Here is a 26,286-nt window from a genome sequence, read left to right on the forward strand (position 1 = left end):
GGGGCTCAAACTCACGAACCTGTGAGATGATGACCTGAGCTGAAATCGAGTCAGATGCTTGACTGACTGAGCCACCCAGGTATCCCAAAATACCAGGATCTTTTGATAAACTCTTTTGGAGGGTCTAGTTGGAGAAATTCTTCCCTTTCTCGAGGTCTTGGAAGATATTCTCCTATAGGTCTTGTTAAACTGAAACGGGAAGGAATTGCAGCGGCCTGGTGCCTTGTTCTTCCTAGATTCTCCACGTCCGTCGGGAGCTTTTCTCCTCTCACCACCCCCTGCAGTCACGATGCACCGTTTCCGCCTCAGAGGTCTCTAGACCCTGCTTCTCCTCACCTCCCCGACACCCCCGTGGGCTAGGCCTGCTGCACCTCCGTGTGGCGGCCCCCTGCTGCGCCACAGGAAGCTGTGAGGTGTGATACCAACTACTGGTTACCAGTTATTAAAGTACTAAGGGCTAGCGGTGCCTGGCTGGCTTTGTCAGTGGAGCATGTGACGCTTCATCTCCGGATTGGGGGGTTTGAGCCCCACGTTGGGTGTAGAGAATACTTAAAAAAATTACTAAAGGACTGGTCATTTCTTTCAAAAGGTGTTTAGAGACCACTGAGAGGCTCAAGCCTGTCCCAAGGTCACTCTTCATTTGCTAGCACTTCAGAATGGCAAAGGGGTCTGCATTTGCCTGCCTCAGAGGACTGCACAGACTGGGGACGGGCGTTGTTGTTGCGGAGGAGGGCAATTACAAATCCCCAGTGCTTTTCCTCTCTGCCCACTTTTCTTGGTTTCACCAAAACTGGGTTGTAGCCATAGGATGTGCATCATGGTGGAAAAAAAAGGCTGGGCACTCTGGGTCCAGGCCCGAGTTCCAGCGGAGGCATCCCAGAGGTCTAATGTCCAGAATGTCTCCTGACTCCAGATCACACTTCCAGAAAAGCCTCTTTTTAAGCCTAGGTCCTGGTTAAAACGTGTCAGCAGTGCCCTGATGCTCAAAGGATGGCACCCACATCCCTTAGCCCGGGATCCATCCTGGACCCAGCCATACTTCTCCCCAATTCCTCACCCCTCCAACTCCAGGTCCTGGCCACAATTCCCCAAGGGCAGGACCTCTGAGGCCACCAAGTTTCCATAGATCAGTTCCTCTGCCGAGAATGCTTCTCCTCACATCTCCAGCTGGCAACCTCACTCTTCCAGCTGAAAGATCGCCACCTCTGGGAGGCTTTCCAGAGATGCCCCAGTGAGCTGCCCCAGCATCCATCTGCCATCAATGGCCTACTGTCCCAGTCACACTGCATTTCAATTTTTGATTGGATAATTGTGTGTGCCTCCCCACCAAGACTGTGAGCTCCATAAGCACGGGGACCATACTTACTCGGCAGGAGCTCAAAAAAGCCTTGCTAAATGGAGGCAGTCCCCTGGCCCCGTGCCTGCCAGGACACTGATGCGGAACCACTGGAGATGGTCCTGGTGGTCAGGCAATACCTAGGGTTTCCTGCCAAGCCAGAAACAGGCTGAGAATGAGCACTCTGAAGAATGGATAAGCAGTAAAGGGCAGAAGGTTCAGGAAAACCCAGGGATCCAGAGGAGCCGGTCCTTTCTACTCTCAAGACTCTCACCGCTCCCTCATCCTGATCACTGCCCACTGGGAGGGTCACTGAAAGCATCTGAGAGACCTGCTTGTGTGAAGAGGTAGAGGTTTATTGAAATATAAACATTCGAGAACATGTAAGATAGAAAATAACCACAACATATACAGACACTTGCTGCAAGAGGACGTCTGAGGTATTTATCCACTGCCTAGGCTATCCATGTGCTAGCACATTTTCCTGGTCAGAGTACACAGATGGGGAGGGGAGGGAGGGGTGGGGACGAAGCAGCCCCGGCCCACCGCCTGCCCTGTGGCCTTCAGGACTGCACCTTCAGGGAAAGCTTCTCTTGCCCAGGGCCCTGCTCCTGGGGCACCTGCTGGCATCCCTGACTCTTGGGCTTCCGGGCTGAGACCCTGCTGTTGTCCTCGAGGGCAGCAAGGGTTTGCTGAGAGGGCAAAGCTGGCTGGGCAAGCTGCCTGGGGAAGGGGAGAGGATCCAATGACCAGAAAGCCACAGTGCACTGTCCCTGTGTCCTCCGGCTAGAAGAGTCCATCCTTCGTGACCAAACCCCTGAGAAAGACACACTGGCCAAATGTTGCGACACTTTCAAGTGGGCCCAGCGCCAGCCAACCAGGCCCTTCCTGGCACCGGATCCCAGACACTCTTCTCTGCCCACCTCCTGCGCTTACCTGGTGGGTAAGGCGGGAAGGCTCCTGAGGCCAGAAGAGGGTCAGACCCCGCTGGGTGGGGCTGTGTGTGTGTGTGTGTGTGTGTGTGTGTGTGTGTGTGAGTGAGCAAGTGTGTGGAAGGCTGGGGAGGGAGTGAGAAGATGCGTCCGGCAGAGTGCAGCTTACCAGGCTGAGGGAGCTGTTTTGTGCTCCACCTTTTGATTTCCCTTTCCTTTCACAGACAGGGCCGAATGCTAGCCGTGTGACAGCTCGTGCCAGCGTGGCCTGTCACCACCACAGCCCGATGACGTCACAGTGAGCGGTGTTCTGTGAGCTCTGCAGGGCGGACTCAACCAGAGATGAGCCTGGTGTGACAATCACCCCATCTTCCCAACATGGGAGCGGCCGGCTCCAGCCCAGAGGCCCAAGGGAGGACAGAGCTCACGGCATCCCCTTATCCCTGGGATGGCTCTACAAGGCCTCTACAAGGCCCAGGGCCTCCCCGGCCTGCCCCTGCCCTGAGGTGGCAATGCTGAGTGAAGGGGAGCCATTCTGTCCCCACCCTGGGGAGCTGGGGGTAGAGGTGTGGGACCAGCCCTGCTCTGGCAGCAAATGGGTCAGGAACCATCTTCAGAACCGTGTGGTTTCCGGACCTGACCTGCATGAGCAAGGGCCTCTCGCTTCACCGCCTCCCCGGCCACCGTGATCCCTGAGTCATCTGCCCTGCCTGCCTCCCCGCCTCGTCACTGGGGTCTTAGCGAAGGGCCGGAGGGGCTGGGGTACCAAAGGTTTGCTCGGCTTTAGGGGTGATCTGCTTTCATTTCTTTGGTGCTACAATAACAACAATAAAAATTAAAAACAAAAAAGTCAGCAAAACACATATAAAAAAGATATCAGAGATGCAAATACTTCCTGAAGAATCAAACATCAACAATTACAAATCTGAGGTATTTCAATGAACCTGACATCAGCAGGTTTGGGGATGTTGGGGCTGAGGTGACCCCATGAGAAGGGAGGGCCCGAGGGACAAGTGGGCTGTTCCTGGGAGAGGTGGCCAAAAGGGCGAGTGAGAGCGTGAGGTCTGGGAGGGCCAGAAAAGGGTCAGTGTGAAAGCGGGTGCCAGGGCCTGCCTGGGCAGCCCCCTGAGGCTCTGCCTCTCCCTCAGCAGGTACCCAGTAAGCTCTGGGGCCTGAGGACTGCCCTCGTGTGTCCTTTCTTGGGACCATTAAAAGAGGGACATGGGGCCCTGAGGATAGCTTCGAGACTTGAATATGAGGGACCCACACCCCTGGAACCAAACATGGTAGGTGAGGTGGGTAGGAGGGCCCCATCCCATGCTCAGCGGAGAAAGGCCATGAAGGCATTGTCTTGGCCCCTAGCAGCCCCAACATGGGAGTTAAAGACTGAAGGGCTGAGCAGGGGAAGAGGCCAGTGACCCCAGGGTCACGGCAGAAAGCAGGGGAAGGGAAATAAATTAAGGGGAAGGGCTCTGGAGGGCCTCCAGCCCTGTGCCGGCTTACAGATTGTCGATACACTGTGCCCGGGACGGGAAGTGGCCTGGGAACCCCGGAGGAAGCTGGCTGCCCACAGACCCCGCCCAGTTCTCCAGCACAATCCCTGATTGGACAACGCTGCCCTGTCCTGCCCCTGCAGCCTCTCCCTGTCCCCAGAGTACAGCAGGACCCGAACGGAGCCCGGACAGACGGACATGTCCAAACTCTCAACATCTGGCCACATGGTGTTTGACGTGGGCTCCGTGAGATGAGGTAAATTCTGTGCATCAACCTCCTTCACTCTCGACAGGAGAGCGGGGCACGGGGAGCTGGGTCCTGCCCCTCAGAGAGACCAGCTGGTGGAGGGCTCGGCGCTGGGGGTGCCCCGGGACGAGGTAGGACTGGCTGAGCAGTGAGAGCTGCCGCTGCCGCTGCCGCCCATGCTCTGGGCGGCAGACCCTGCGATGAGGTGGACCACGGGCTTCTGGGCAAACAGCACACCTGGGGGGGGAGGGGGGGAACGAGCGTGAACAAAGAGTCTCGGGCAGCTGCACTCTGTCCCCGCTACGGGTGCCCAGCCCTGTATAAGGCTCCGTTCCAGACACCGTGCTGGCCGCTGACCAGAGTCCTGAATACTGTCCGGCCTCAGGTGCTGACAGGCCGGCCAGGGGGCAGAAACGTAAACCGTGATTTTTGAGGAGATGTAACCAGTGCTCTGTGGGCACTGCTCCCTCCTCTAGGGGCTTGTGGGAACAAAGAGAAGGTGGTGGAAGGCAGGGGCAAGCTGGTCAGGAAAGGCTCAGGGGGAGAGCATGCCTGGGCTATCAGAAAGAGCGGCCAAAGGAAGAGCCGGAGTAGGGAGGTGGCAATGTGCTGGAGGCTGGCATGGCAGGTGAGGCTGGACAGATGGGAAGATGAGGGAAGGGAGGCCTGTGTGCCTCTTAGGAGGCAGGTTTTACCCTGCGTGGGTCGTGAAGGCCCTGGAGCTTTTAGGAAGGGGAGGGACACGATAAGAAATGGGTTTTAAAATGCTCTCCACAGGGCTGGGAGGAACAGGGGCGACAGAGGCCCACAAGGAAAGAGGCCCAAACCAGGGCAGCGGGGCTGTGGGGTGGCAGAAAAGGGGAGAGCAGAGGAGCGGGGTCTGTCAGCTCTGGGGGTGAGGACAGAGGTGAGGGGCTCTTGGGAACGACTTCCCAGTTCCTGGCCTGTGCGACGTGCACGCCCACCAAGAAAGGGCACAGGTGGGACAAGGGTGATGCAGGTGAGGTCTGGGGTGCCTTCACCTCCCTTCTGACTGCTCCCCATGTTGTGAGGAGGCGTTATCTCCCACTCTCCAGACACTGATCTCGTCCTTCCCTGCTTTCTCCGTGGACCGCCCCCCCCCACCAGCCCCCAATCCTCTTAGACCGTCAAGCACCACCAGATGGCAAAGGGCACCTAGGCCCTGCCTGTTGTCTCGTCTGGTCTCCTTGAGAGGCCCCCATGTCAGGCTGAGACTTCTCAATGTGGCCTCCAAAGCACCAGTCATGTGGTGACCGGCAAGGTGATGTGGCATCGCTGCTTCTCCGTAGGCTGCTTCCAAGAACTCCGTCCCTTCCCTGGCTGCAACCCTGATGCTGGCAGCTGGTGGCCGGCAGAGCCAGAGCGTGAGGCCCACAGGGTGGCGCCGCCAGAACAGGAGCACCAGTTTGATGGAAGGTGTACCTTTAAAGCCCCTCCTCTGGACCCCTCGGGCTCTCTGGCCCCCACTCAGCAAGCCGTGCTTACTAGTAAGACTTGGGGCTTGTTCCCAAACTCACCCCTAAACCAAAGAAATGGGAGCGGGAAAAGGACTGGTTTCCAGCAATTGAAAAGACTTGGTAGAGATGCTAACCCAACTAGCCAACAAACTACTGCCCAAGTAGACAGCAATAACTTTAAAGGACTGGGCGGAGTTGTAAAAACAGGCGGATTTCTGCTACACTCAGATTCCTTTGCCTGCGTGTCAGTCCTTGGTCCATTTTAAAGAAAGGGAATGACAGGCAATATTTAGAGAGAGTGGAGGTGAACCATTCCAAGGAGCCCTGTGCGCCACAGGTCCATGACAGCAAACGTGATGTTTAAGGCATGGGCATGGACAGGATTATGATGCTTCGCGCTTAAGTGATGGGTGCAATTAGTGAGTCAACCGTTGGTCCAAAAGGGTTAGATGAAGGGTCTCCACCATTCTGTCGAAGGTGGTGGGAGGGATCCGTCATCCTGCTGGCAATCCTCAGCCTCTCCCAGTCTGGAAAAACCACTTAACCTTTGGAACCTCGAGACTACATACAAGAGAGCCACCCCTGGGAAGCTGTTCAGATGGGAGGGTGACAGGAGGGGCCCTGGCTGTGGGCCTCCCTCGGGGCTCCCAGAGCCTCACCTGCGTAGGTGGTGCCATCGATGTCCACGGACATGTTGATGCTCCCGATGCTGCCTGTGGCCAGGTTCAGCGCTGCGGCCGAGGCCTCTGTTCTGTCTTCTGCTAGGGACAAGGGAGACAGCGGGCCTGATTAGGACTTCCAACACTGCAGTGTCCTCTCCGAGGCTCTCCCACTCTCCCGGACTGACCAGAGCAGGCGAGGCCTCCCACCGTTCTAGAAAGTATCTGGATAACCTTCCCCTGAGCGTAAGGTCAGGCAGCAGGAGAACCCAGGCTTGCCAAGGTCCTATCGCTGGCTTCCTCTGTCCCCTGCTTAGCCACTCACTTCCCCCATTCCCTCTGTTCTCCCACGAAAGGGATCACAGGCTGCAAAGACTGACCTTGACTCACAGCTGTGCACCGCCACTTTCAGTGTTTCAGCAAATGCTAACTAAGCATCCACTATCCATCAGGCTGGGGAACCAGAGACCAGCAAGCCCCAGTCCCTGCCTCTGAGGACTTGCCCTTAACTTCTTCTTGCCCTTAACCGGGCTGGGTGGTCCTCAGGTAGAGGGTCTACCTGCCCAGCATGTGGCCCGGCACCTGGCACCCATCTCCACCTGACCACCTGGGGTCTGTAGAAAACTATAGGCTCTGGCTCTGCCTCGTTCACCCTACACTCTGCCCTTTCATCACGCAGCCAGTACTTCTTCCGGGTGAGCTGCTTTGCTATTAGTGTCTGGCTTGTGCAGGTAACAGAGCAGAGCCCTGCCGTCTGGGCTGTCGCCCCCAGCGTCCTGCTCCTCACCTGGGGACAGTGGGGCAGGGAGTGCTGCCCTCGAATGCACACAGCTCCCTTCACACCTGACTTCCCACCACATGCTGGCTGAAGTTTGTTCTGAGACAGAATCGGGGCAAGAATGGCCAAGAAAATGTGGGGGGTGGGGGGAGAGGAGAAAGGAACAAGGGGCATGGAGTGTGTGATTCAGGAGTCCAGAAGGTAGGGCACCTGAAAAATGAGGAAGGGAAGGGAAAGATGTCAATTATGCTGCCAAACTGGTATTTCCTCTTTCCTCTGTAAGGGTCACAGGCAGCCTGGGCCCTCCCGGAGGCTCCTGGAGGCTCAGAATGGAGATGCCATCTTCCGCCCAGATCTACATCCGGGGAGGTACCAGGGTGAAGGCTGAGCCCTTTAATTTAGACAGATCAAAAGGCTGGTGAGGAAGAGAAACACAGCAGCTGTGCCCGAAGGTCTCTGGCTCCTCCCCCTTGAACAAATGCTTTTCTTTTCTGACAGAGAACAGGGCACTGCCTGCGGCAGTTTTTAGTCAGCTTGGTGAAGGTAAAGCCCCGTGTGGCTTTCTGGCCTTGAGACCCTTCCGGGTACCCGGAGGGCAGAACCCGGAGGGGCCCCCACCCCAGTCCTGGGGCGTGCTGGGCCCGAGTGGAGCCAGGAGGAGGGCCCTCAGCAGGAGGGCAGGGAGTGGAGAGTGGAGTCGGAGGAGGCGCTCACCCCTGCCGTTGATCCTGATCTTCATGGGCAGCTGGCGCGCCATGCTCAACAGGCTGCGCTGGAAGGCCTGCTGCACCAGGCGCTGCTCCTCCTCCGACAGCCGGGAGGCCTTCTTCTCCGGGGGCTCCCCTGACTCCAGCCGCTCCCGCAGCTGCTCCAGCGCGGCCGTCCGGGGCCCGGCCTGCTGGCCTGCCAAGGTCACGGGCACAGCCAGGCGGTTTGGCACAGGCACCGTCGTCACTGGGACTCCATCACCTGGCAAAGGCACCAGAGCGGCACAGACCTCGCACCTGACGACGGGCTCTCCCACTCCCTCCCTGTCCCCCTCCTCCCCCCTCCCTGGCCCCTGCAGACCTTTCCTGAGAGTGGCTGCTGGGGATATCCGAGGGCTGCTGGCATTGGCGCCACTGCTGGAGCCCAGCCCGAGGATGGGGAAGCGGATCTTGGGTGGGGAGAGCAGGGCGGGGGCCCCGGCGGTGGCAGCAGTGGCAGCAGCAGGCGAGTAGCCAAAGAGGGAGGAGCTGTAGCTGGGCCGCCGGCCCTCCCGCCGGTTGCCGTCGATGGCTGCCTGGAGCTCGGCCGGGGAGCTCAAGGCTTTTTTCTCACACTCGTAGGCATAGAGATACTTCATGTACCTGGAGGAGAGGAAGCAAGCGAGGAGAATAATCCAAAACGGCTCCAGACGCCGCCCAGTGTAAGTTTCTGGGTCTCTGTGGGGCAGGCCTCTAGGACACAGGGTCACTTGGCAGAAGAGAAAGGTCCAGGGCCCGCCAGCTGCTACTCAACCCTGTCCTGATCTCTGCTCCACTCAGAGGCACCATTCTTTCAGGGAAATAAAGCATATCTCCACTCATGTTTCATGTGTGTTTTGGTGCTGTGTTAGTACCCTGGGAGAAAGGTTTTGCAATGTCTTCCTGGCTCCTGGGACGTCCTAACCATTCTGAGTCATGCTGCTCGGATAGGAGTGATTTGTCCCACTGTGCGTGGACCCGGAAGTGCTGTCTGTCCGTCCTTGCATCAGATGTCCCAAGAGCCTCAAGAGAAGGACCGCTGTACTGGTTACAGTGCTGTCCCCGACTCCTGCTGGAAGAGTTCCAAAGATAAAGCCCTCCCACTTCTCAACAAGGCTATGACGTACTGACTCACAGATGCTCATTCCATATTCTTTAGAGAGCAACATCCAGCATGCTCCAAAGAATCGATGCCCCTCAGGCTACTCTTGGTTCCCCTGCTCCTGTTACCCTCGGAATCAGTTCACATGGTTGCAAAAACGGGTCCCACATCCTGGTCCTCTGTGGCCGGGCGCGCAGAAGGTCAGGTAGGAACGGCTAAGGCTTAGGGTGGGGGTGCGCGGGGGAGACGATGTCCCGGAAGGAGTGGATGCGGGGCCAGAAGCCCAGGGGTGAATCTCAGCTCAACTATGATCTCTGAGACTCAGTTTTTGTTTTCTGAAAAATGGCATAACACCTACTTCACGGAGTTAATGGTGAGGCCCGAAAGAAAGAGAATGGCAAAGTAGCCTAGGAACATACTTGGGAAATGGTGGCTCTCATCCTTACTTAGGTCTAGAGAGGGACTCCTCTCAGAAAGTTCCTGGCTGCGTTGGGAATTCCTCTCATCTTGCTCACTGTACAGTGGAATTTCCTTCCTTCCTTCCTCTCCTCTAGGTTAAAACATCCCTGTTCTCCAGCCTCAGCTTCCTTTCCCTAGGGCCCTGGCCACTCACTGGGTCCTCAGGGTAAAGGCGGCGCTGGTGATCGATGTGGGCAGGTTCAGGCCTTTGGTGATCTCCCGCCAGATTTTTTTGTTGATGATCTCCACCAGGCCCCCCTTCTCCGTCACCAGCTTATACAGCATATAAAGGTCCAGGATCTGCTTGGCCATGATGGGGATTCGGTTGATGGGAGTCCCTGTGATTGTCCAAATAGAGAAACAGAGAGTTGTGTTATCAAGCAGAGAAAGAAGACATATCCATGGGCCCACCTTTTGCTGAGTTAGAAATATGTTCACGAATCTGCTTTAATCTGACTCCAACTCCCAAAGCTGGAAGCTATCAGACAGACTAGCTGCCAGTTCTCCTTGGGATGAGCAGACAGGTCCATCTCACAGGCTTTGTGGTCTTGCTTAAGACATTAGTCTTTCTGGGTATGTTTTCCCTTTATTTTTATTTTTTTGGCTACCAAGATGAGTCCAGATTCTTTCCTAATGATGTGGCCACTCACATTCCTCTCGAGCCTTCAGAAGCCACTCGGCTGTCCCACCACCCACCTGCACAGCTCCCTGGGTGTCTTTTTCGTAGCTCTACATGCACTTTATAACAGTGTTTTCATTTGCATACTGCCTGCTTCCCCCTCTCCTGTGGCAGGATGGAGAAATGTTTTCTCTCCTGGGTCCCCACCAAGTCAAAGGAGCCGCTGGACACACAAGTCTCCAGGGGGATAAAAAGCCACTCAATGGTTCTCTCCCCACTAATCACTCCACCCCCTCCCTGGCCTCTGCAAGAGGGAGGGTCAGAGCAGCTTCCGCTACTGGCCCCGAAGGGAAGTGAGAGGAGCCAGGGACTTGATTAGGAAACCTGGCACCAGGCAGGAAGGCCCACTAATGAGCACCAGGGGACGGCAGGGAGGGCGGGGCTGGGGTCCTTTCACAGGCGGCTGGGATGCTCGTCAGGAGGCGTGATGGATGACTGTCATTTGGCAGCCTCAGGATTAATGATCTGGAGGTCAGAGGGGAGAATTCCGCAGGGAAGGGTCACCGTCCAGGGCAGGGTATGAGACTTGTTGCCTTTTGATGGCAAACTCCTTTTACTGTACACAGGCTGCTCTCCTCTGCCTTGGCCCCCTCCCACTGCCCCAGTCTTGCTGAGGTCTCACTGCCTGCCTGGTGGACGGTGAGCCAGCTTGGTTTTCGAGAAGTGCTGTTTATTTCAGCTCTTCCTGCTTCTTTCCCCTCAAGGAATGCCATTTTCTTCCTAGCCCTGGAACACTGGCCTCATCAACTCTTTTACAGGATAATGCAAGCTAGAGGCACGAAGAGCAAACAGCCTGAGCATGAACATGTATGTGGAGCTGGATGGCAGCACCAGGCCTCTTTTCTAAGTGTCGGGAGGGGGCAGGAGGTCTGGAAGAACTTTTGTCTTGATCAGCTGGTCCTTAGAGGGTCAAAACAAAAGGGGTCATAGTGTTAGATCCAAAGATTCACAGGTAAAATATGCAGAGGACTGTGGGTACACTGCCAAGACACACAGTTTGTGTTGGTTCACTTTTTCTCCCTGTGTTCTGGGCAGTGAACCTGATTCCGGACGTAAACACGAGAGCCTGGTATGGCAGAACTGGTCTCCTGGAAGGACAGGGCTAAGGTCCACGTCCTTCGGGAGGCCTGTCTGCCGAAGCACACTCATGGCCCAGGCGAGTTCACACCCTCATGGCATCGCCCAGACTCTGGAAGGACCACTCCCAAGGCCCCCTCGCATTTGCAGAAGCTTCCTGGACATCTTCACAGTGACCCGTTCCCTTCCAAGTCAGAATGTTCACACTGAGCTTACCCTTATCCCCAAGCCAGCCCGTCCTCTCCCATCACTTCCTTTTCCTTCCAGCACCACCATCATCCTCTGAGGTCTTGGGCAGCACCGGCTCCTCTTCTCTCCCCTATCGCCCCTCTTGAGGTTGTTAGGAGGCTCCACTGATCCTTCCTTTGAGGCACTTCTCAAACGTATCTGCCTTCCCAGCCCACGGCGGCCTCTTTACCCATGCGTTCACCCTGAGCACGGCTGCCACCACAGCCCTGGCATCCTTGTTCAACACCTACAGACTCTTATGCCTGCCCATCCCGCCCCACAAGCCCAGTCTCATCACCTGGGGCCCCAACACCCCTTAAAAGGTTACCTACAAAGTATTTCAAGCATCCCAACAACTCACTCTCACTCACTAGCTGGGTCCCCTCATGACACTCCCCAAACCAGGCCCATTTCTCCTCCATGGTTTGTTTGGTGTTCTCCCTCATCAAGCCTAACATGACCTGCCTCTGCTCAAGTCCTCTCCATAGTGGCCTTCAGGAAGAATCTTCTAGCTATCCTAGTTCACAGGGATTTCTTCTCTCTCCGAATTCCTGTTATGACACCTACAAGTTCAGTGATACTTAGTCTCTGATCATTTTACCTATGTTCACTGGGTAGCCCAGGACGACTGTCAGCTCTGTGAAGGCAGAGACTGTTTCTCCTTCACCATCTCTTAAATGTTATAGTGTGTAATAAGTTAAACTACTGTGCAGGTTGGAAAAAAAAAAAATGCTCCTCAGAGTCATAGCTACTAGCTCTGGGTTACCCAACTTGGCATCTCAGATGCATTTCCGTAATGCTTGCAGTGCGCCCGCCAGACCTGTCACCAGCATCAAGTCAGGTGTCTGAGGCCGACAACCCTGAACAGAAGTCACTGTCTCCTCTCAGGTCCCAGCGGGCTCATTAGGGTCACGACCCTTAGTAAACAAACTGGGGGAATGGAAGCCCAGGGTTGTTAAGGTCTTTGCGTCCAGGTCCCACGAAAAGTGGACAGGCAGCAGAAGGATGGATGGAGAGTTGGGGGGGGAGGTGGTTTTGAGAAGGTAAAGAGACCATGAACACGTTCAGTGGGGTCAAAGAGAAGGGGCAGCATGTGTTAAAGAGTGGAGGGCAGCCGGGTCTGGGCTATACACAGACGGGTGTGGCTGAGTGTGTAACCAACCACGAGGCAGGGCTTGCCCAGCTGATGGGAGTGCTGTCCTCCAACCGTCACAGATGGGAGCTATGTATCTGGTTTTCGAAATCCATTTGCAAATGGCCTTCATAATTTACACGATTTTCATTACAATCTCCGATGCTGGTAAATCTTCAAACGTAAACAGTGTATTGTACTTTTGGACACGGTCATTTATGGAGGCAAGCCAGGAGAATAGAAAGTGACCAAGCTGTTTATACTGATTTTGTTTGAAGATGAGGTGTAGCTATGAACCATGAAAGGTTCTCAGGTGTAGCTCACATGGCCTCTGGAGGCTATTCCCTAGTCATCACTGGACTGTCTAGCCATTTGACATGGCTTCTTTGAGAGACAACATTACAGATGTAGAAATTTCATGAAAAGTTAGCGTTTTGATAGTCACACAGAATGTGACTGCATGAGGCTGAGAACTGTTCAGGGCAGGGGAAACAGAGGTAGGTATAGGAGCTGAGGCGACAAGAAAGGGGCACAGTGGCACGTGAAGCATAGGCCGTAAATCTAACCAAAAAGTGACCTCGTCCCAGCACCCCTGGGGAGAAAGCACAGGTCTGGGATACAGCTGGCACCCTGGTGCAGAGACGAGTGGGTAAGGGGGCAGGGTGCTATCTTCCCAGAGTCTGGCCCTCGGTGAAACTGCTGAAAATAGTTCCCAGGGTAGGAGGCACCCCGATACTGTCAGAAACAAAGCTGAGACTATTCTGAGTGCTAGATGTAGAGGACGGCACGGTTTTCTCACACTGTCCAGACAATCCATACACAAAACCTGCGCTGGCTTCAAGACAAACGACAGAAACAGGACCCTCAGACTGGTCTGTCTCTGCAGGCTGCCCTGTGCTTAACGGACCTGGCAGCCATCTCCCTTGCCTCAAGGAGACTCAGCTATGAAGAGAGATGGGGGAAGGCCTTGTAGTGGAGTTTACCTTCTGAACAAGAAAGAGGACCAATATATCATACTGGGGAGTGGGGACGAGGGACTGACATACTCGGGTCTCAGTGTCTCCATCTGTGAAATGAGGAATTTGGGCTAGATGCCTTTCAGTCCTATGAGTCTATGAATAAAAACTTAAAACAAAAATGGATAGTTGTGATTATTGCCGAAGGGAGGGTGAGTTGGTTTTAGGAGCTTGCCTGAATTATGGAATAATGTTGCCAAGTGACTTTAGGTGGATGGTTTAGGAACTTGTCCTATGGAGGCCCCTGTGTGGCTAAGGACCACGGCCATACGCTCTTCCCCCAGCCTTGCAGGGAAGAGGGGTGTCTCTGGCTTGCTCTCTGGGCTGGATTATATCTTCCTCTAAGGAGGCTCTTCACCTGGAAGGTAACAGATCTCTGTCCACAATAAGAGCAAAAACAACCTGCAGAGAACCAGGAAGGAGGCAAACGGCCTTTGCAAGAGCGCTTCGTGGGTCACTAGCGTTGGCCCTGCAGGAGGCTGAATCTCCACCCCCATCAGGCCTCCCAGAGGGGGCGTGAGCACCTGATGGGGGAGCCTGTGTACTGTCAGTCACTGCTATCAAAGCAGGAGCTAGGATTGAGGGTAATTAATCATGCTCCCTCTGACAGGAATCCAGGGCCTTATCTGTACCCCAAGAAATGCCGCTGGTCTCTAGTTCCCTCCTCAATAAAGGAGACTGACAGTTCCAACAAAGAGGGCCCTTATCAGATTTCAGCCAGGGAGCCTGAGGCAGCCCAAGGGACTAGGCAGAAAGGCTTTTATGAGGGCCAGGGACCCAGAGAGGCTGTGGGGCTCCTGGGGCTTTAACCCTTGGGTGGTGGGAACGCCGCTGGGGCACGGCACTAGCAAGGCCAAAGCTGTCATTGGTAACTTCCAGACACATGGAGCCAAAGAAAAGCTGCTCCCTGGTACTTCGCTCTCCTTCCTGCCACTCAAGACTGCAGAGATAGGGGGAAGGGGTAGGGGTGAGGGCGGAGGGAGGAGACAGCCTCCTTGGGCGCTGGAGACAAAGATGGGAGGTGGCACATCCACCCCACCACAGAAAATGGGCCTGTTCCAACGAAGACGAGACACAGTCAGGGGCGGGGACCCGAGACGGTCACATGGCTGCCTTCCCGCCCGCTGATCAGGGGTGAGGGCCCAGGACCCAGGACGTGGCCCTGCCAAGGACCCTCGCTGTTTTTTCCTGGCTTTGAAAATGATCATTAATCATTTCCACTGCCTGTCAAGAGAGCCGGGCGGTCGACTGGAGAGCCTAAAAGAATTAAGGCCCGTGTTAAGCGGGGGTGTGCACGGGCAGACGGACAGGCTTCCTGCCCATTCCTCTGCATATTCATTCCTTCTCTGGTCCTGCCGCCCAGGAACAGGCAAAGAAACGACGGGTGATTTTTCTCCCAACTTGTTTATGTAGAAAATACCTCACGCCAGGAGACGGGGCAGCCGTGTCTGGCAGCGTTCGGTGCAGCGTGTGGCTGACTGTCCCACAAAACAGAGCAGAGGCAAGATGCTCAAGCGTCCCAGTACTGGACTGACAGGTATCTTTAAGCTCTACTTCTGGTTTCCCACCGAGTGGGTCCAGCAGATACACACCACAGTGCGCTCATCTTAATACACAGCTCACTGGATTTCTGCTTCTGTGTACACCCCTGTAACCACTTCTCAGATCTAAATACAGAACATTTCCAGCACCCCAGAAAATTCTCATGTCCCTTCCCAATCAATACGCATTCCCCACCTCTTCTCTCCCAGGAGGTAGCCATCACCCTGACATGTGTCACCACCACAGGTGATATGCTTGAACTTTACATACGTGTAATCACGTAATATCTACCCTGTGTGTCTGGCTTCTTTTGCTCAACATTAGGCCTATGAGATCCCTCCAGTGCGTACAGCAGTTCGTTCCTTTTTATTGCTGCGCACTATTCCACTGTGTGACTATGGCACCATTTATCTGTCCATTCTACTGCTGATGGACATTGGGGTTCTTTCCAGTTTTTGGCTCTAACAAATGGTACTGCTCTGAATATTCTTGAGATGTCTTTCAGTGAACACAGCATTCATTTCTTTGGGAATACACCTACGAGTGGAATTAATGAATGACAGGGTTTGGCATATGCTCAGCTACAGTAAACACTACCAAATAAATTTCCAGAGTGGTTATGCCCATTTATATTGCCAGCAGCAATGCATGGGAGTACTGGAGGGACCACAACCTGAGAGGTTAAATGTTAAACTCCTCAACTTAAAAAAAAAAAAAAAAAAGTTTATTTATTTTAAGAGAGAGTATGCATGTGGGAGCAGGGGAGGGCCAAGGGGGCAGGGACAGGGAGAAGGGGAGAGAGAGAGAAAGAGAGAGAGAGAGAGAGAGAGAGAGAGAGAGAGAGAGAGAGAGAGAGAGAGAGAGAATCCCAAGCAGGCTCCACAAGCTATATCAGTGCAGAGCCTGACTCAGGGCTCAAACTCGCAAGCCGTGAGATCATGACCTGAGGCCAAAATCAAGACTCAGGACGCTTAACCGACTGAGCCACCCAGGTGCCCCAAACTCCTCACCCTTTTTGATACTCTAGCTCAGGCTAATTGCTTTAGGTGAAGTTCAATGTGCAATGCTGTGTTCTACTATGGCTTGTAAGGTCAGGGCCGTGCTGTCTCCTTCCTTAAAAACTATGTTCAGAGAAGTTGGTCAAGGAGTTAGAAGGAGGTGGATCATCATGTCTTCTCTGCTTTCTCTGACTGCTGCTGACCAACAGACCTAGCTGGTGTCTCCAGGAGAGGGGGTGGAAAGTTGGCTGGGGAAAGGTACAAGAACTCAAGGGCCTTTTGGCCTAGGCAGTTCATGACTGTCTTCTATTGCCAAACCATGCCACTGGCTTCTCAGTGCTCAGTAGATCTTCTCACCATGTAAGTGGACCAAATCCTTGCTTTAGACTATTCCTACATCAACCCTTGAATGAGGTATTAAGTATTAGCTCACTTGGAACAAAGAAGGGCAAATTATCAACTCAATTTTACCAAGTGCTAAAGTATCAGTAAAAGATCTGGAGGGGAAGAGGCTGAATTTAATGACAAAATTGGGCTCTTCAAATTAATCATGCCCTCCAAAAACCAGGATCCCTTCCTATTATTAGGAATAACTGAATAGATATAGGATATTAAATGACTATTGTAAGTGGGAAAAAAAGGGGGAAAAAACCCAGTATATTAATAGTTGGAACACCTGGGGAGAGAAAAAGATTTGGCTTCAAACAACGGCCAATCATGAGACAAATATTTGCATTTTAGACTTTCATTTGGTGCTAAAGTTAGAAAACGAAGCCCCAAAGCCTATTTCATCTGACAGAGACACGTATTTTAGTCTATCAGGAAGAGTGTCCATGGCATAGACCATTTACTGCAAGTTACAAAGAATATATGAGAAACTGCTTCCACCAAAAGGCAGAGCGATATATGTCATGAACATTTCCTTGCCTGAGATGGATAGATAAGCACACAACAGAAGGAAAAACACTCAAATCGCACTTTGAGGCAGACCAAGCCCTTTTCCCACAGTAAATTCTTTGTATATACACATCAAAAACAGATTCAACAATCCATCTGGGAAAACCAAGGTCAGTTTGCAGCCTTGAACAGAACTAGTTGGGGGAGGAGGGCAGTTCTCCGGGTGAGGGCTTGACAAAGTTCGTCCTCTATGTGACTAAGCAGCTCACTTACCTGATGTGCCTGGCTAGGGCAGGGAGAGCAGAGCCTTGTTCGGGGGTGCTCTGGGTGCGTGTAAGATGCGTTAGACCTTCCCTCTCCCGTGCCCCCCACCCCCCCATCCTGCCTTGACAGATGGCAGCCTCTGTGCTACTGTGAATCGTCACATCTGCCCTTCCCTGAGAGGCGGGCCTTACCCTGAGATGAAGACCTCTCTCACGCGAACAGTCCTACCCCCATGTTAATCAGCTAGATGCTGTCAGACTCTACCACACACTGGCCTGCGGAGGCAGACCAGCATTCTCTGTGGGGCTCAGAAGGCTGAAGGCAAGACAAAGCCTGCCCACTGCCTGAACAGGAAGCGACGGAGCTGCTGGCACAAGGGGCTGTTTCTCAAAGGCGCTGCAGGAGAGGGAAAGAGCACTGGCCTGGAGTTGGGGGACAAGTGCTAAGTCGGCTCTGTGACCTTAGGCAAGTCACTTAACCTGGTAACTTTTGCTCTCGCTACCCCTCAGAGCTAGAGCTGTGTGGAGCGGCAGATCAGAAAATGGGTTGAAAGGGGTCTATAAAACACATGGGATAATAAAAATAACAGCAAAATCATCCTCTTTCTCCTCTTTGATGACATATTTCTTTCTGTTTCACCACCTAGGGAACAAGCTTTTCTTCCTCACTGTCGGAGAATGGAACTGTTTATAAGCCCTTGCTTATCAGACTTCCAAATTAGTCCCCCTCCAGCCTACCTAGACTTCCCCCTGGAAAATCTAACACGGAATGAGATCTCAGAAACCATCCATAGTCAGTTCAATTAGCCAGAGAATTTTACTTACAATGATTTGGCTTTATTTTTTGCAAAGAAACGCGTGTGTATTTTCTACATAGACAGGTGCGTGTGTGTGCACACAGCAAAAGGTAATAAGCAAGAAGGGGCATCAGAACTCTGAAATCTAACCCGTCTTTCCAGAGAAACATGGGTGGGGGTCAAGATCAAAAGCAACTTGTTTAATTCAATTTGGCTTAGGCATGGAAAGGGGAGAAGTACTTGTTTTTGGGGGGGTCCTCGGTATAGTTTTCTTTTTTAAATACTTTTTAAAAAAAATTTAACATTTCTTTTTGAGAGACAGAGAGAGACAGAGCGTGAGCAGGGGAGAGACAGAGAGAGAGGGAGACACTGAACCCGAAGCAGGCTCCAGGCTCCGAGCTGGCAGCACAGAGCCCGACGCGGGGCTCGTACTACGGACAGCAAAATCATGACCTGAGCCAAAGTCGGACGCTTAACCAACTGAGCCACCCAGGCGCCCCCTCAGTATTGTTTTTACACAACTGTTTCGACAGAAAATTGCTATCTTTTTGGTAAGTGAGGGTGACCTGTTGTTGGTAGTGCAAAAGACACAATCATGGACATGATACAAAACACAGAACTTGGAAGAAGCTTCCAGATTAACTCGAATTGAACCCTCACATTTTACACATAAGGAATCTGTGGCCCCCAGAAGGAGAATGCTTTGCTCCCGATCATGGAGATGGGTGGGGCGCGAGCCTGGCCCTGCACCCCGTCTACAGCTCTTTCCCCTGCCATGTGCCTGCCGACAGGGCCACAGCGGCTGTTTCCCAAGGCAGGCAGGAGACAGCCCGACAACGCGGCGCTGCCTCGGCCTCTTCTCAGGCTCCTTCTGGGGCAGCTTGTTCTGCTGGTGGGGGAGGGGACCATCGGCCCAGAAACCAAGGTGCCCGGAGCTGAAAGGCCCATCTGTGGCAGTCAATTCACCCGAACACGTTAACAAGCGAGGGAGACGCTGCACAAAGCAGCAGTTACGGCCTGGCCCCTCTGCCGCTGGACAGCCGTTTATCACCTGCAGCTGCACTCGCTGGGCAGCCTGCTGGGCGCTGCCTCCCTTGCAGCCCTGTCTGCTTCCCCTGCAGTGCGGCCTGCCGTGTCAAAGCTGCCCGGCCCCACTCACGGTCCAGGTGGGAGTCACCAAGCCTTTCAAACCCAGGCCATCTTCAGTGGCTCCTGTGAAATCTATGTTTGTCCTTCCCCTTGGCCCTGGAGGAGGAGTCGCTGCCCTGCTGCCGGGATCTCTGAGGCTTTTCCTCCGACCCAGCTAACGATACCTGGCCCCTGAGTGTCCCAGACACTCCGATTTGGGAGTGACGAAACCAGTCACAAATGTCTAAGGGCCCTTGGTCTCACCACTGTGTGAAGAGGGAAGACGGCAAGCGTCACATGAATAAAACTGTGATCTGCCCCGAGCCCTCTTGGGCCACACAATCTAGTTTACAGCCTTAGATGCTAGTTTTCCAGAGAGGAGACCACTGTGAGTTTAAAGGGAACAACCTCCATAATGTCTCTGTGCCTCATTCTCCCCTCTCTGCCCCCATCACCCCTGCTTGCCACGCACGGCAAGCTTCCTGAAGGCCCAGCTCTGGTGACGCGCCCCATGTTTTATGTCCACAGACTAAAGTGCTAACTTCTCGGCCAGCCACGGCTCTTCACAATCTGGTGCCAGTTGACTCACCCAGGCCACAGACAATGAAGGATTCTTCCAGCTGTGCCTGGCCCATGGGTGCCACCACGCTTCTGCCTCCACCTGTGTGGGTCTTCCACCTGTTACCTCCAATGCGGTGGAGGTGCAGAGGCCTCCCCTGTACCCCAGCCCAGAACAGGGGCCCGGCACGCACTCTTCCGGCACTTGGCCACAGGAGGGGCGCCTGTGATATTGCCTGGCATAGGCCCCCACCACCCTCAGGTAGGGCTATCTGAGTGGAGGGAAGATGATTTCCATAAAGAATTTCTCTGTGAAGGAAATTTTAGAACTTCACCCTCTTTCCCATCTTTCTAGCAGTGGTTCTCAATGGGGAAGGCGTGGTTTTCTTCCCCAGGGGACATTTACAATATCTAGAAATATTTTTGGTTATCATGACTTGGGGGGGGGGTGCCCCTATAGCAAAGGACTGTCCAGTCCCCAAAGTAAATATGCTGAGGCTGAGAAACCTTGTATTTGGGTAACTAACAAATTGCAAAATGGACTCCACTGTTTCCTTCCTACAGGTGATGCCAGCAAACAGTGAAATACCTAACGTAAGTGGTGAGGACAGAAAAAGATTTGCCCAGGGGCGCCTGGGTGGCTCAGTCGGTTAAGCGCCCGACTTCGGCTCAGGTCATGATCTTCTGGACTGTGAGAGCCTGCGTCGGGCTCTGTGCTGTCATAACAGCTCAGAGCCTGGAGCCTACTTCAGATTCTGTGTCTCCCTGCTCCTTCCTCACTCATGCTCTGTCTCTTTCCCTCCTCTCTCTCTCTCAAAAAATACACATTAAAAAAAAAGAAAGAAAGAAGAAAAAGATTTGCCCAGCCTGAATAACCATAAACTGACACGATCAAAGGGAGTCACTCACTCCTGCTTCGGGGTCCCTGAGAAATATCCTAGATGGCAGTGTGGCAGTTCCCTGTTTCAGGGTCCCTGAGAAATATCCTAGATGGTACTGTGGCAGTCCCCAGCTGCCACAGCATGGCAGGGTTCTCGGCACACGCTGCTTTCTACTGCTGACTTCAGATTACAGGGCGGCTACCCAGAGCGGGGCAGCTCAGCCTTCCTGCGTGGGGCCAGCTAAGTGCAGAAAACCTGAGTTAGGACTGCTTGCACGGCAAACACATCTTGAGCACCTCCCTGTACGGTCCTGTGTGAGCACCGGGGACACAAAGAAATGATAAAGTGGCTGTCCTCAAGGAGCTCCTAGTCTACTGGGGACACAGAGCAGTAAACAAATAATTTCCGACATTCACTCTTGGCGAGGATGATCTAACTTCCATTTTCCTTTAAAAATCCTTCTGGGAAGGGAGACAATAAAGTAGAAAAGAAAGCAGTGGAGCCACACTGCTGATTAAAATCTATATTGCTGTGGCAGCCCCTCTGAGACGAGATCAGCTCCTGGGTTTGCACCAGCTGGGCTTGTGGAGCTTGTAAATAATTAAAAGGTAATTGGAAGGGAGACCAAAGTATTAAGTGGATTTTTCGCTCTCAGGGCAACCAGGGAGTTTCACTGCTGCCAGTCACATTATCTTTGGGGATTATATTCTTGTTTTGCATTGGCACATGCAGCTCCAGATAGCAGCTGGAGGAGTAAACTGTGGGCTGCCTGGACGGCTCTGAGAGGCTTGGAGATGGGAGGACACGGAGACACCAAACTTCCTACTACCTCTGTAAGCAAACCAGCAGTAACATGCACGCTACTAGGACAGCAGTGAGGCTTTACAAGGTAAAGGAAGAGGAAGGAGGAGAGAGGGGGAAGGGTGTGCTGGGGGGTCGGGGGAGAAGAGGGAGAGGAAGGAGTTAACGCAGAATAGTACCTGCTGGGGGCTGCCATTATAGCTCAGCCTAGGATAAAGAGGAAGATTTCATTCCCGGGTCTCAATAAAGGAGCAGACACAGAAACCAAGGGATACACAATCAGACATAGGCAGGGTCCCAGGCAGGAGGCTGGTGGGAACAGCTGTGCTGTGTGGCTCTGTCCTGAGGGTGATGAAGGTGGAACTACACAGGTTGCTGAGAACCTTCTAGAGAGGCTGGCTTTCTGGCCATGCTTCCTGAGGGCTAACCTGGCTGGTGAACTCATTGCTATGACAGGACATAAAGCCAGGAAGTTGAGTCATTGGGCTCAAGACTCAGTCCCACCAGGGTCCAAAGTGGAGATGGCTGGGGTGAGGAGTGGGAGTGAGAAGGAGAGAAGGACAGAGAAGTGAGAAGGCGCATTATAAAGTAGGTGCCCATGCAGAGCGCCCCAAACCAAGCCACGGGGTGCAAAAACCAGAGCCAATGGATAAGAAAAAACGAGTTAGCCTTTCCTTTTCACGGATCATTTCAGACCCTCTCAACAAATCCTGAGGGACCTCTAGTCTTTTACTGGGCTTTCTCAGTGTCTGCAGGACTAGGTACACCAAGAGGAAACCTGACATACTAGTTTAAGTGATGCCCAAAGTTGGTATGAGGCTAAGAAAAAAGTACATTTGAATTTAAAATAACACCAGAGAGGCCGGTTAATCAGAAGAGAGCAACAAAAATAAGGCAGGACCAAATTTAGATGGATCATTCCATTTATTTTCTGCCAAGGCCCTCTCTGTCCTCTTCGATCTGGTTGTCGACTACTCTGCTAGGTCAGAACCACTCAGCAGTAAGTGCCTCTTGTTCTCCTGGGCTAAGATGCCAGCACTCTGCAGGGAGAATGGCTAACAGTGACTTACACACAGTAAGCACTCAATTAATATTCACTGAGTTGAAAAACTGAGGAGACTGCACACTCACCCCTCTTCTGCATAAAGACGAAGAGGTCATCCAGGAACTCTTTCCTTTCCGGATCACCGTCCAGTTCATACAGCTGCAATCCCGGTCCCCCAGAAAAAAACACAATGAAAAATTCCGTCTAATGCAGGAAGATTTCCACCAGAGATACACAACCATCTATCTGTATGACTACAAATGTGACTCACGGGCCATTCCCGTCCTTATTCCTTGGGGATCAGATTTAACAACCCACTGCAGAGCTGCCCCATTCATTATCACAAAGGAGACATTACAGACCTTGGCAAAATCTCGAGAGATCTCTCTTCCCCGGCCTCCGTCCGCATCATCGCTCCAGGCCAAACCACCATTCTAAAGGAGAACAAAGCACAGAGTTCAGAAGGGAATAGGAGAGTGACAGAGGACAAGGCAATCTTTTAGGGCAAAGATGAAGACCCTGAGCAATTGTGCTATCTTGGCTCAGACTGTAAAAGACTCCTCAGGTAACCGCCTCTGCTGCTCTTACAGGGACATCTTGTTCTTTCGCTTTCAGTAATGGTTCCAAAGTAAGAGGGAGTCAGGTGGAAGAATCAGGTCCAGTTGTTGGAGGAGGGTGGGTGTTACTTATCCTTGATAATCCTAGAAGAGGAGGAGACAAAGGCCCAACTTTCTGAGAACCTGTTCATCCCTAGCTGATCCTCCCGAAGCCATCACTCTGAGCTGTCCCACTTTTCTTCAGGTTCTACACGGCATGTGTGTTTGTATGATTTTATGGCACGTTTGTATACTACATAGCATGCTGTAAAGCCACGTGACCACTCGAAGTGGAGGATAAAGGATCACAGATGGCAGGCCCTGAAGTTCTGGTCTCTCCACTAAACCTCACCACTGGAAGCTGGAAGTCTAGTGACCAGAACTCCCTAGTGATAGGACAGCCTTCAGAGTTCGACGTTATTCCCAAGGTATACAGACTGTGCCCCTGGGATGAAATTCATTTCCATTAGAGAAATAATGAAAACCTAATCCTAATTTAATTGATTGGGTTAAACCAACACCATTCAGCCAATTAGGAGGAAATAGCAAATACACCCTTGTTTATGTTCCTGGAACCTGCTTCCTGCCTTTATTCAGTTGGGTAACTCTTACTCCTTAGATTAGGCAACATATTCTGGGGGAAGCCTTCCCTTCACTCTCGGCTGCACTAAGTATTCTGGAAGAAATCGCTATACATTTTGAGCTTAGAATTTAACATACTTTGGAATTATCTATCATCCTCACCCTATCGTAAGCTCCTTGAAAGCAAAAGTTTCTCATCCATCTTTGTACCCCCAGCATAGAGCACATTGCTGGCACTTAACAGGCCCCAGCGAATGCCTGATGAACTATAATCACTGCTAAAAGGCCTTAACTGGCTATTTGAGTCAATTAGGCACCTCTTCAAAAAATATACACACATACCATACAGAAGAGTCAAACAGGCCCTCTGCCAGTGGGGAATATGAAATGTCACAGTAGAAGTCTACACTGGTCAGTGGAGGACCCAGTGGATGGGACTGGATGCACCAAGCCTGTCACTCTCTCATTTCTCCCCGAGGACTTCGGGCGCATGCGCAGGCACTGGGGCGTGTAAATGGTTGGGGAGGGGCATCCGGGGATGGGGAGCAGGGGTTTCCTGGGAGGACATTCTTTGGACTGCATAGGGATCTCGCTGTAAAACCTTGTCAGTAACATAAAAGCCTGGTCTAATTCCCTTCTTTTCTATCTTCCCCTCTAATCAAGCTTGCCCGAAAGCAGGAGGTATTATTTATTCAGTTATATTCTGGGACCATACTTTGCCTCCCCTACTCAAAGAGGGCTCTGAGATGTAGACCCACTTCCTGATAGTAGCAATTTAGTACACCGTGAGGTAAGTATAACCAAGAAGAAGTGACACTCTGTCAGCTGAAATGAAACAGGCTACACCAAATTGTTTCCCTACTTATCTCACAAAAGATGTGTGTAAGGAAGTGCTCAGTAAATGCTATCTGACTGTGCACTCATCATCTCCCCAGGCAGACGTTGTTAGAGATCTCTCTACAGCTCTTCGGCTCAGGGAAGCCAATAACCAAGCGGGAGAAACACTATTTAAAAAAAAAAAAAAAAAAAAAAGCTAAGATTCAGCCCCACATTGTAATTACAGTCAACAGAAATCTGGTATCATCTGGTGGGAACCAGCACAATGAATAATCAAGATGAATTATGCCTGTCGGGTCAGCAAACCCAGACAGAGTTACAGTCCCCCTTTCAAAAGATGCAGTAGGTTGCCCTAATGCCCAGTGATTTTGTTTGAGCCAGTAATTCCTGCTGGAAAGTCAATTATCCCGGGAGCCCCTATCGGCTGAAAGACATTTAATGGGGGATCATTGCCGCTTCTGTTATGTCAGCTGTTTACTGTGGCAGCTCAATTCCCAACTCTCTCCAGCTAGAGATCTGAAGCACAGGAGGATTTTTTCTCTATCAGTCACCAAGAGAGATGAAAACACAGTTTTTTGCTAATTACAATAACTTCCAGGCACTCAGAATGCTCACTCAGAAACTATTTAACACTCAGCTGGGTGAGGAGGACAGAATCCACAACCTAGAATTCAGACAGGGCTTTCCACAGCAGGAGAGGAGTGTAAAAACAAGCACATCAGTACAACCACTGTGTGACTATGTGTGAAAATAAACACCCAAGTGCGAGAGCTCAGCTCAGGAACAGAGGAGAAGGGTGGGGGCTGGGGGTTGTCATGACCCCTTGGCTTTCTCCAGCTCTGCTTAGACATCAGAACCCAAGTGGTGGGAGAATCAGACCTCGCACTAGCTGTGGCTCACTAAATATGAAACACTTGCAAATCTGCTTAGCTATGGGATTTTAGCCTAACACCCCTAGCTCAGTGACCACAGAAGACAGGGAAATTTGCCAGAACGGGACGGAAAGAGGACACTCAACTCTTTGGGCAATGCTACCATTTGACCCATTCCACAGATAGGAATTTTAGTTATGATTTAAAGAAAACACAGGAAGGGCACCTGGGTGGCTCAGTTGGTTAAGCATCCGACTCTTGGCTTAGGTCATGATCTCATGGTTTGTGGGATCGAGTCCCATGTCGGGCTCAGCGCTGACAGCAGGGAGCCTGCTTGGGATTCTCTCTTCCTGTCCCTCCTCTGCTCGCTCATGTGCAAGCATGCGTGTGTGCTCTCTCTCTCAATAAACATAAAAAAAAAAAAACAAAAAAAACCCCACAGGGGAGTGGAGTTGTTTTCTTTTGTCCGAGGCTGGGATGGGTCATTACTTAATTTAAAATATTCAGTTGGGGCTGAGGAGAAAATGTCCGCTCTCTTTGCATGACTCTCTTGGTCTTGGGGCAGTTAAACCCTACTTCACAAGATTTTCTGGCTGCAGTGAGAGTAATTCCTGGCTCTGCCCGCCCTTCACAGTCTAGCCTGAATGCTGTTCCTCCACGAAGACTCTCGCTTCTGCCCACCAGGCAGAATTGATGCCTTTCTCCTCTGGGCTATCACCGGATGTGCTGGTTACCTGCGTCCCGCCTACATCCCCAGTCTGTGTGTGTCCCCTCGAGTCTGTGCACATCCCATCAGGGTATCCCCAGCCTCTAGTACAGAGAAAGCATGGGCACGTTTACTGAAAGGCAGGAATGGGCTCCCCCATGGGACCTCCAACCCCACAACTCCTCTCTTCTCTCCTCCTTTCATGGGGAGGACTGCAGGCTTCAGCACTCTGATCAACTACTGTAAAAACATAGCTCACTTCAAGCTGACGTGTGGGTTTCTTGGCCTCTCACCAGGCTGTGGGTGTGACTGCTCGAAGCCCAGCGATGACTTCTGTCTTGGATGCTGAGCATGGTGGGGAGGAGAGTGAGGAGTGGCAGAGGTGAGCGTGGGGGACACACATCCAAAAGGAGCTAGCTCCACAGTTTAGGGGGGTCCCCGA

The 26,286-nt window shown here is 52.5% G+C and overlaps 1 protein-coding gene across 4 annotated transcripts in view; it reads right to left on the reverse strand.

Moving 5' to 3' along the window:
* Positions 1-1,671: 1,671 nt before the first annotated feature.
* The window catches only part of ARID3B (AT-rich interaction domain 3B), a 57,287-nt gene continuing 32,672 nt past the window's right edge, over positions 1,672-26,286 (reverse strand). For 3 of the 4 annotated variants that reach the window (XM_019441468.2, XM_019441470.2, XM_019441469.2), the window contains exons 3-9: positions 22,614-22,685; positions 22,338-22,410; positions 9,364-9,547; positions 7,992-8,272; positions 7,638-7,892; positions 6,146-6,247; positions 1,672-4,245 (exon numbers count right to left, since the gene is read on the reverse strand). In XM_019441468.2, coding sequence (XP_019297013.1) covers positions 4,088-4,245; positions 6,146-6,247; positions 7,638-7,892; positions 7,992-8,272; positions 9,364-9,547; positions 22,338-22,410; positions 22,614-22,685 — 1,125 coding nt within the window. In that variant the 3' untranslated portion in view covers positions 1,672-4,087. The remainder of the gene's footprint in view (positions 4,246-6,145; positions 6,248-7,637; positions 7,893-7,991; positions 8,273-9,363; positions 9,548-22,337; positions 22,411-22,613; positions 22,686-26,286) is intronic. The other variant, XM_053888848.1, reaches the window with a different exon arrangement.

The sequence above is a fragment of the Panthera pardus genome, unplaced genomic scaffold (assembly GCF_024362965.1).
Source record: "Panthera pardus isolate Hobbes unplaced genomic scaffold, ASM2436296v1 HiC_scaffold_24, whole genome shotgun sequence".
In the NCBI taxonomy this organism is placed as follows: Eukaryota; Metazoa; Chordata; class Mammalia; order Carnivora; family Felidae; genus Panthera; species Panthera pardus.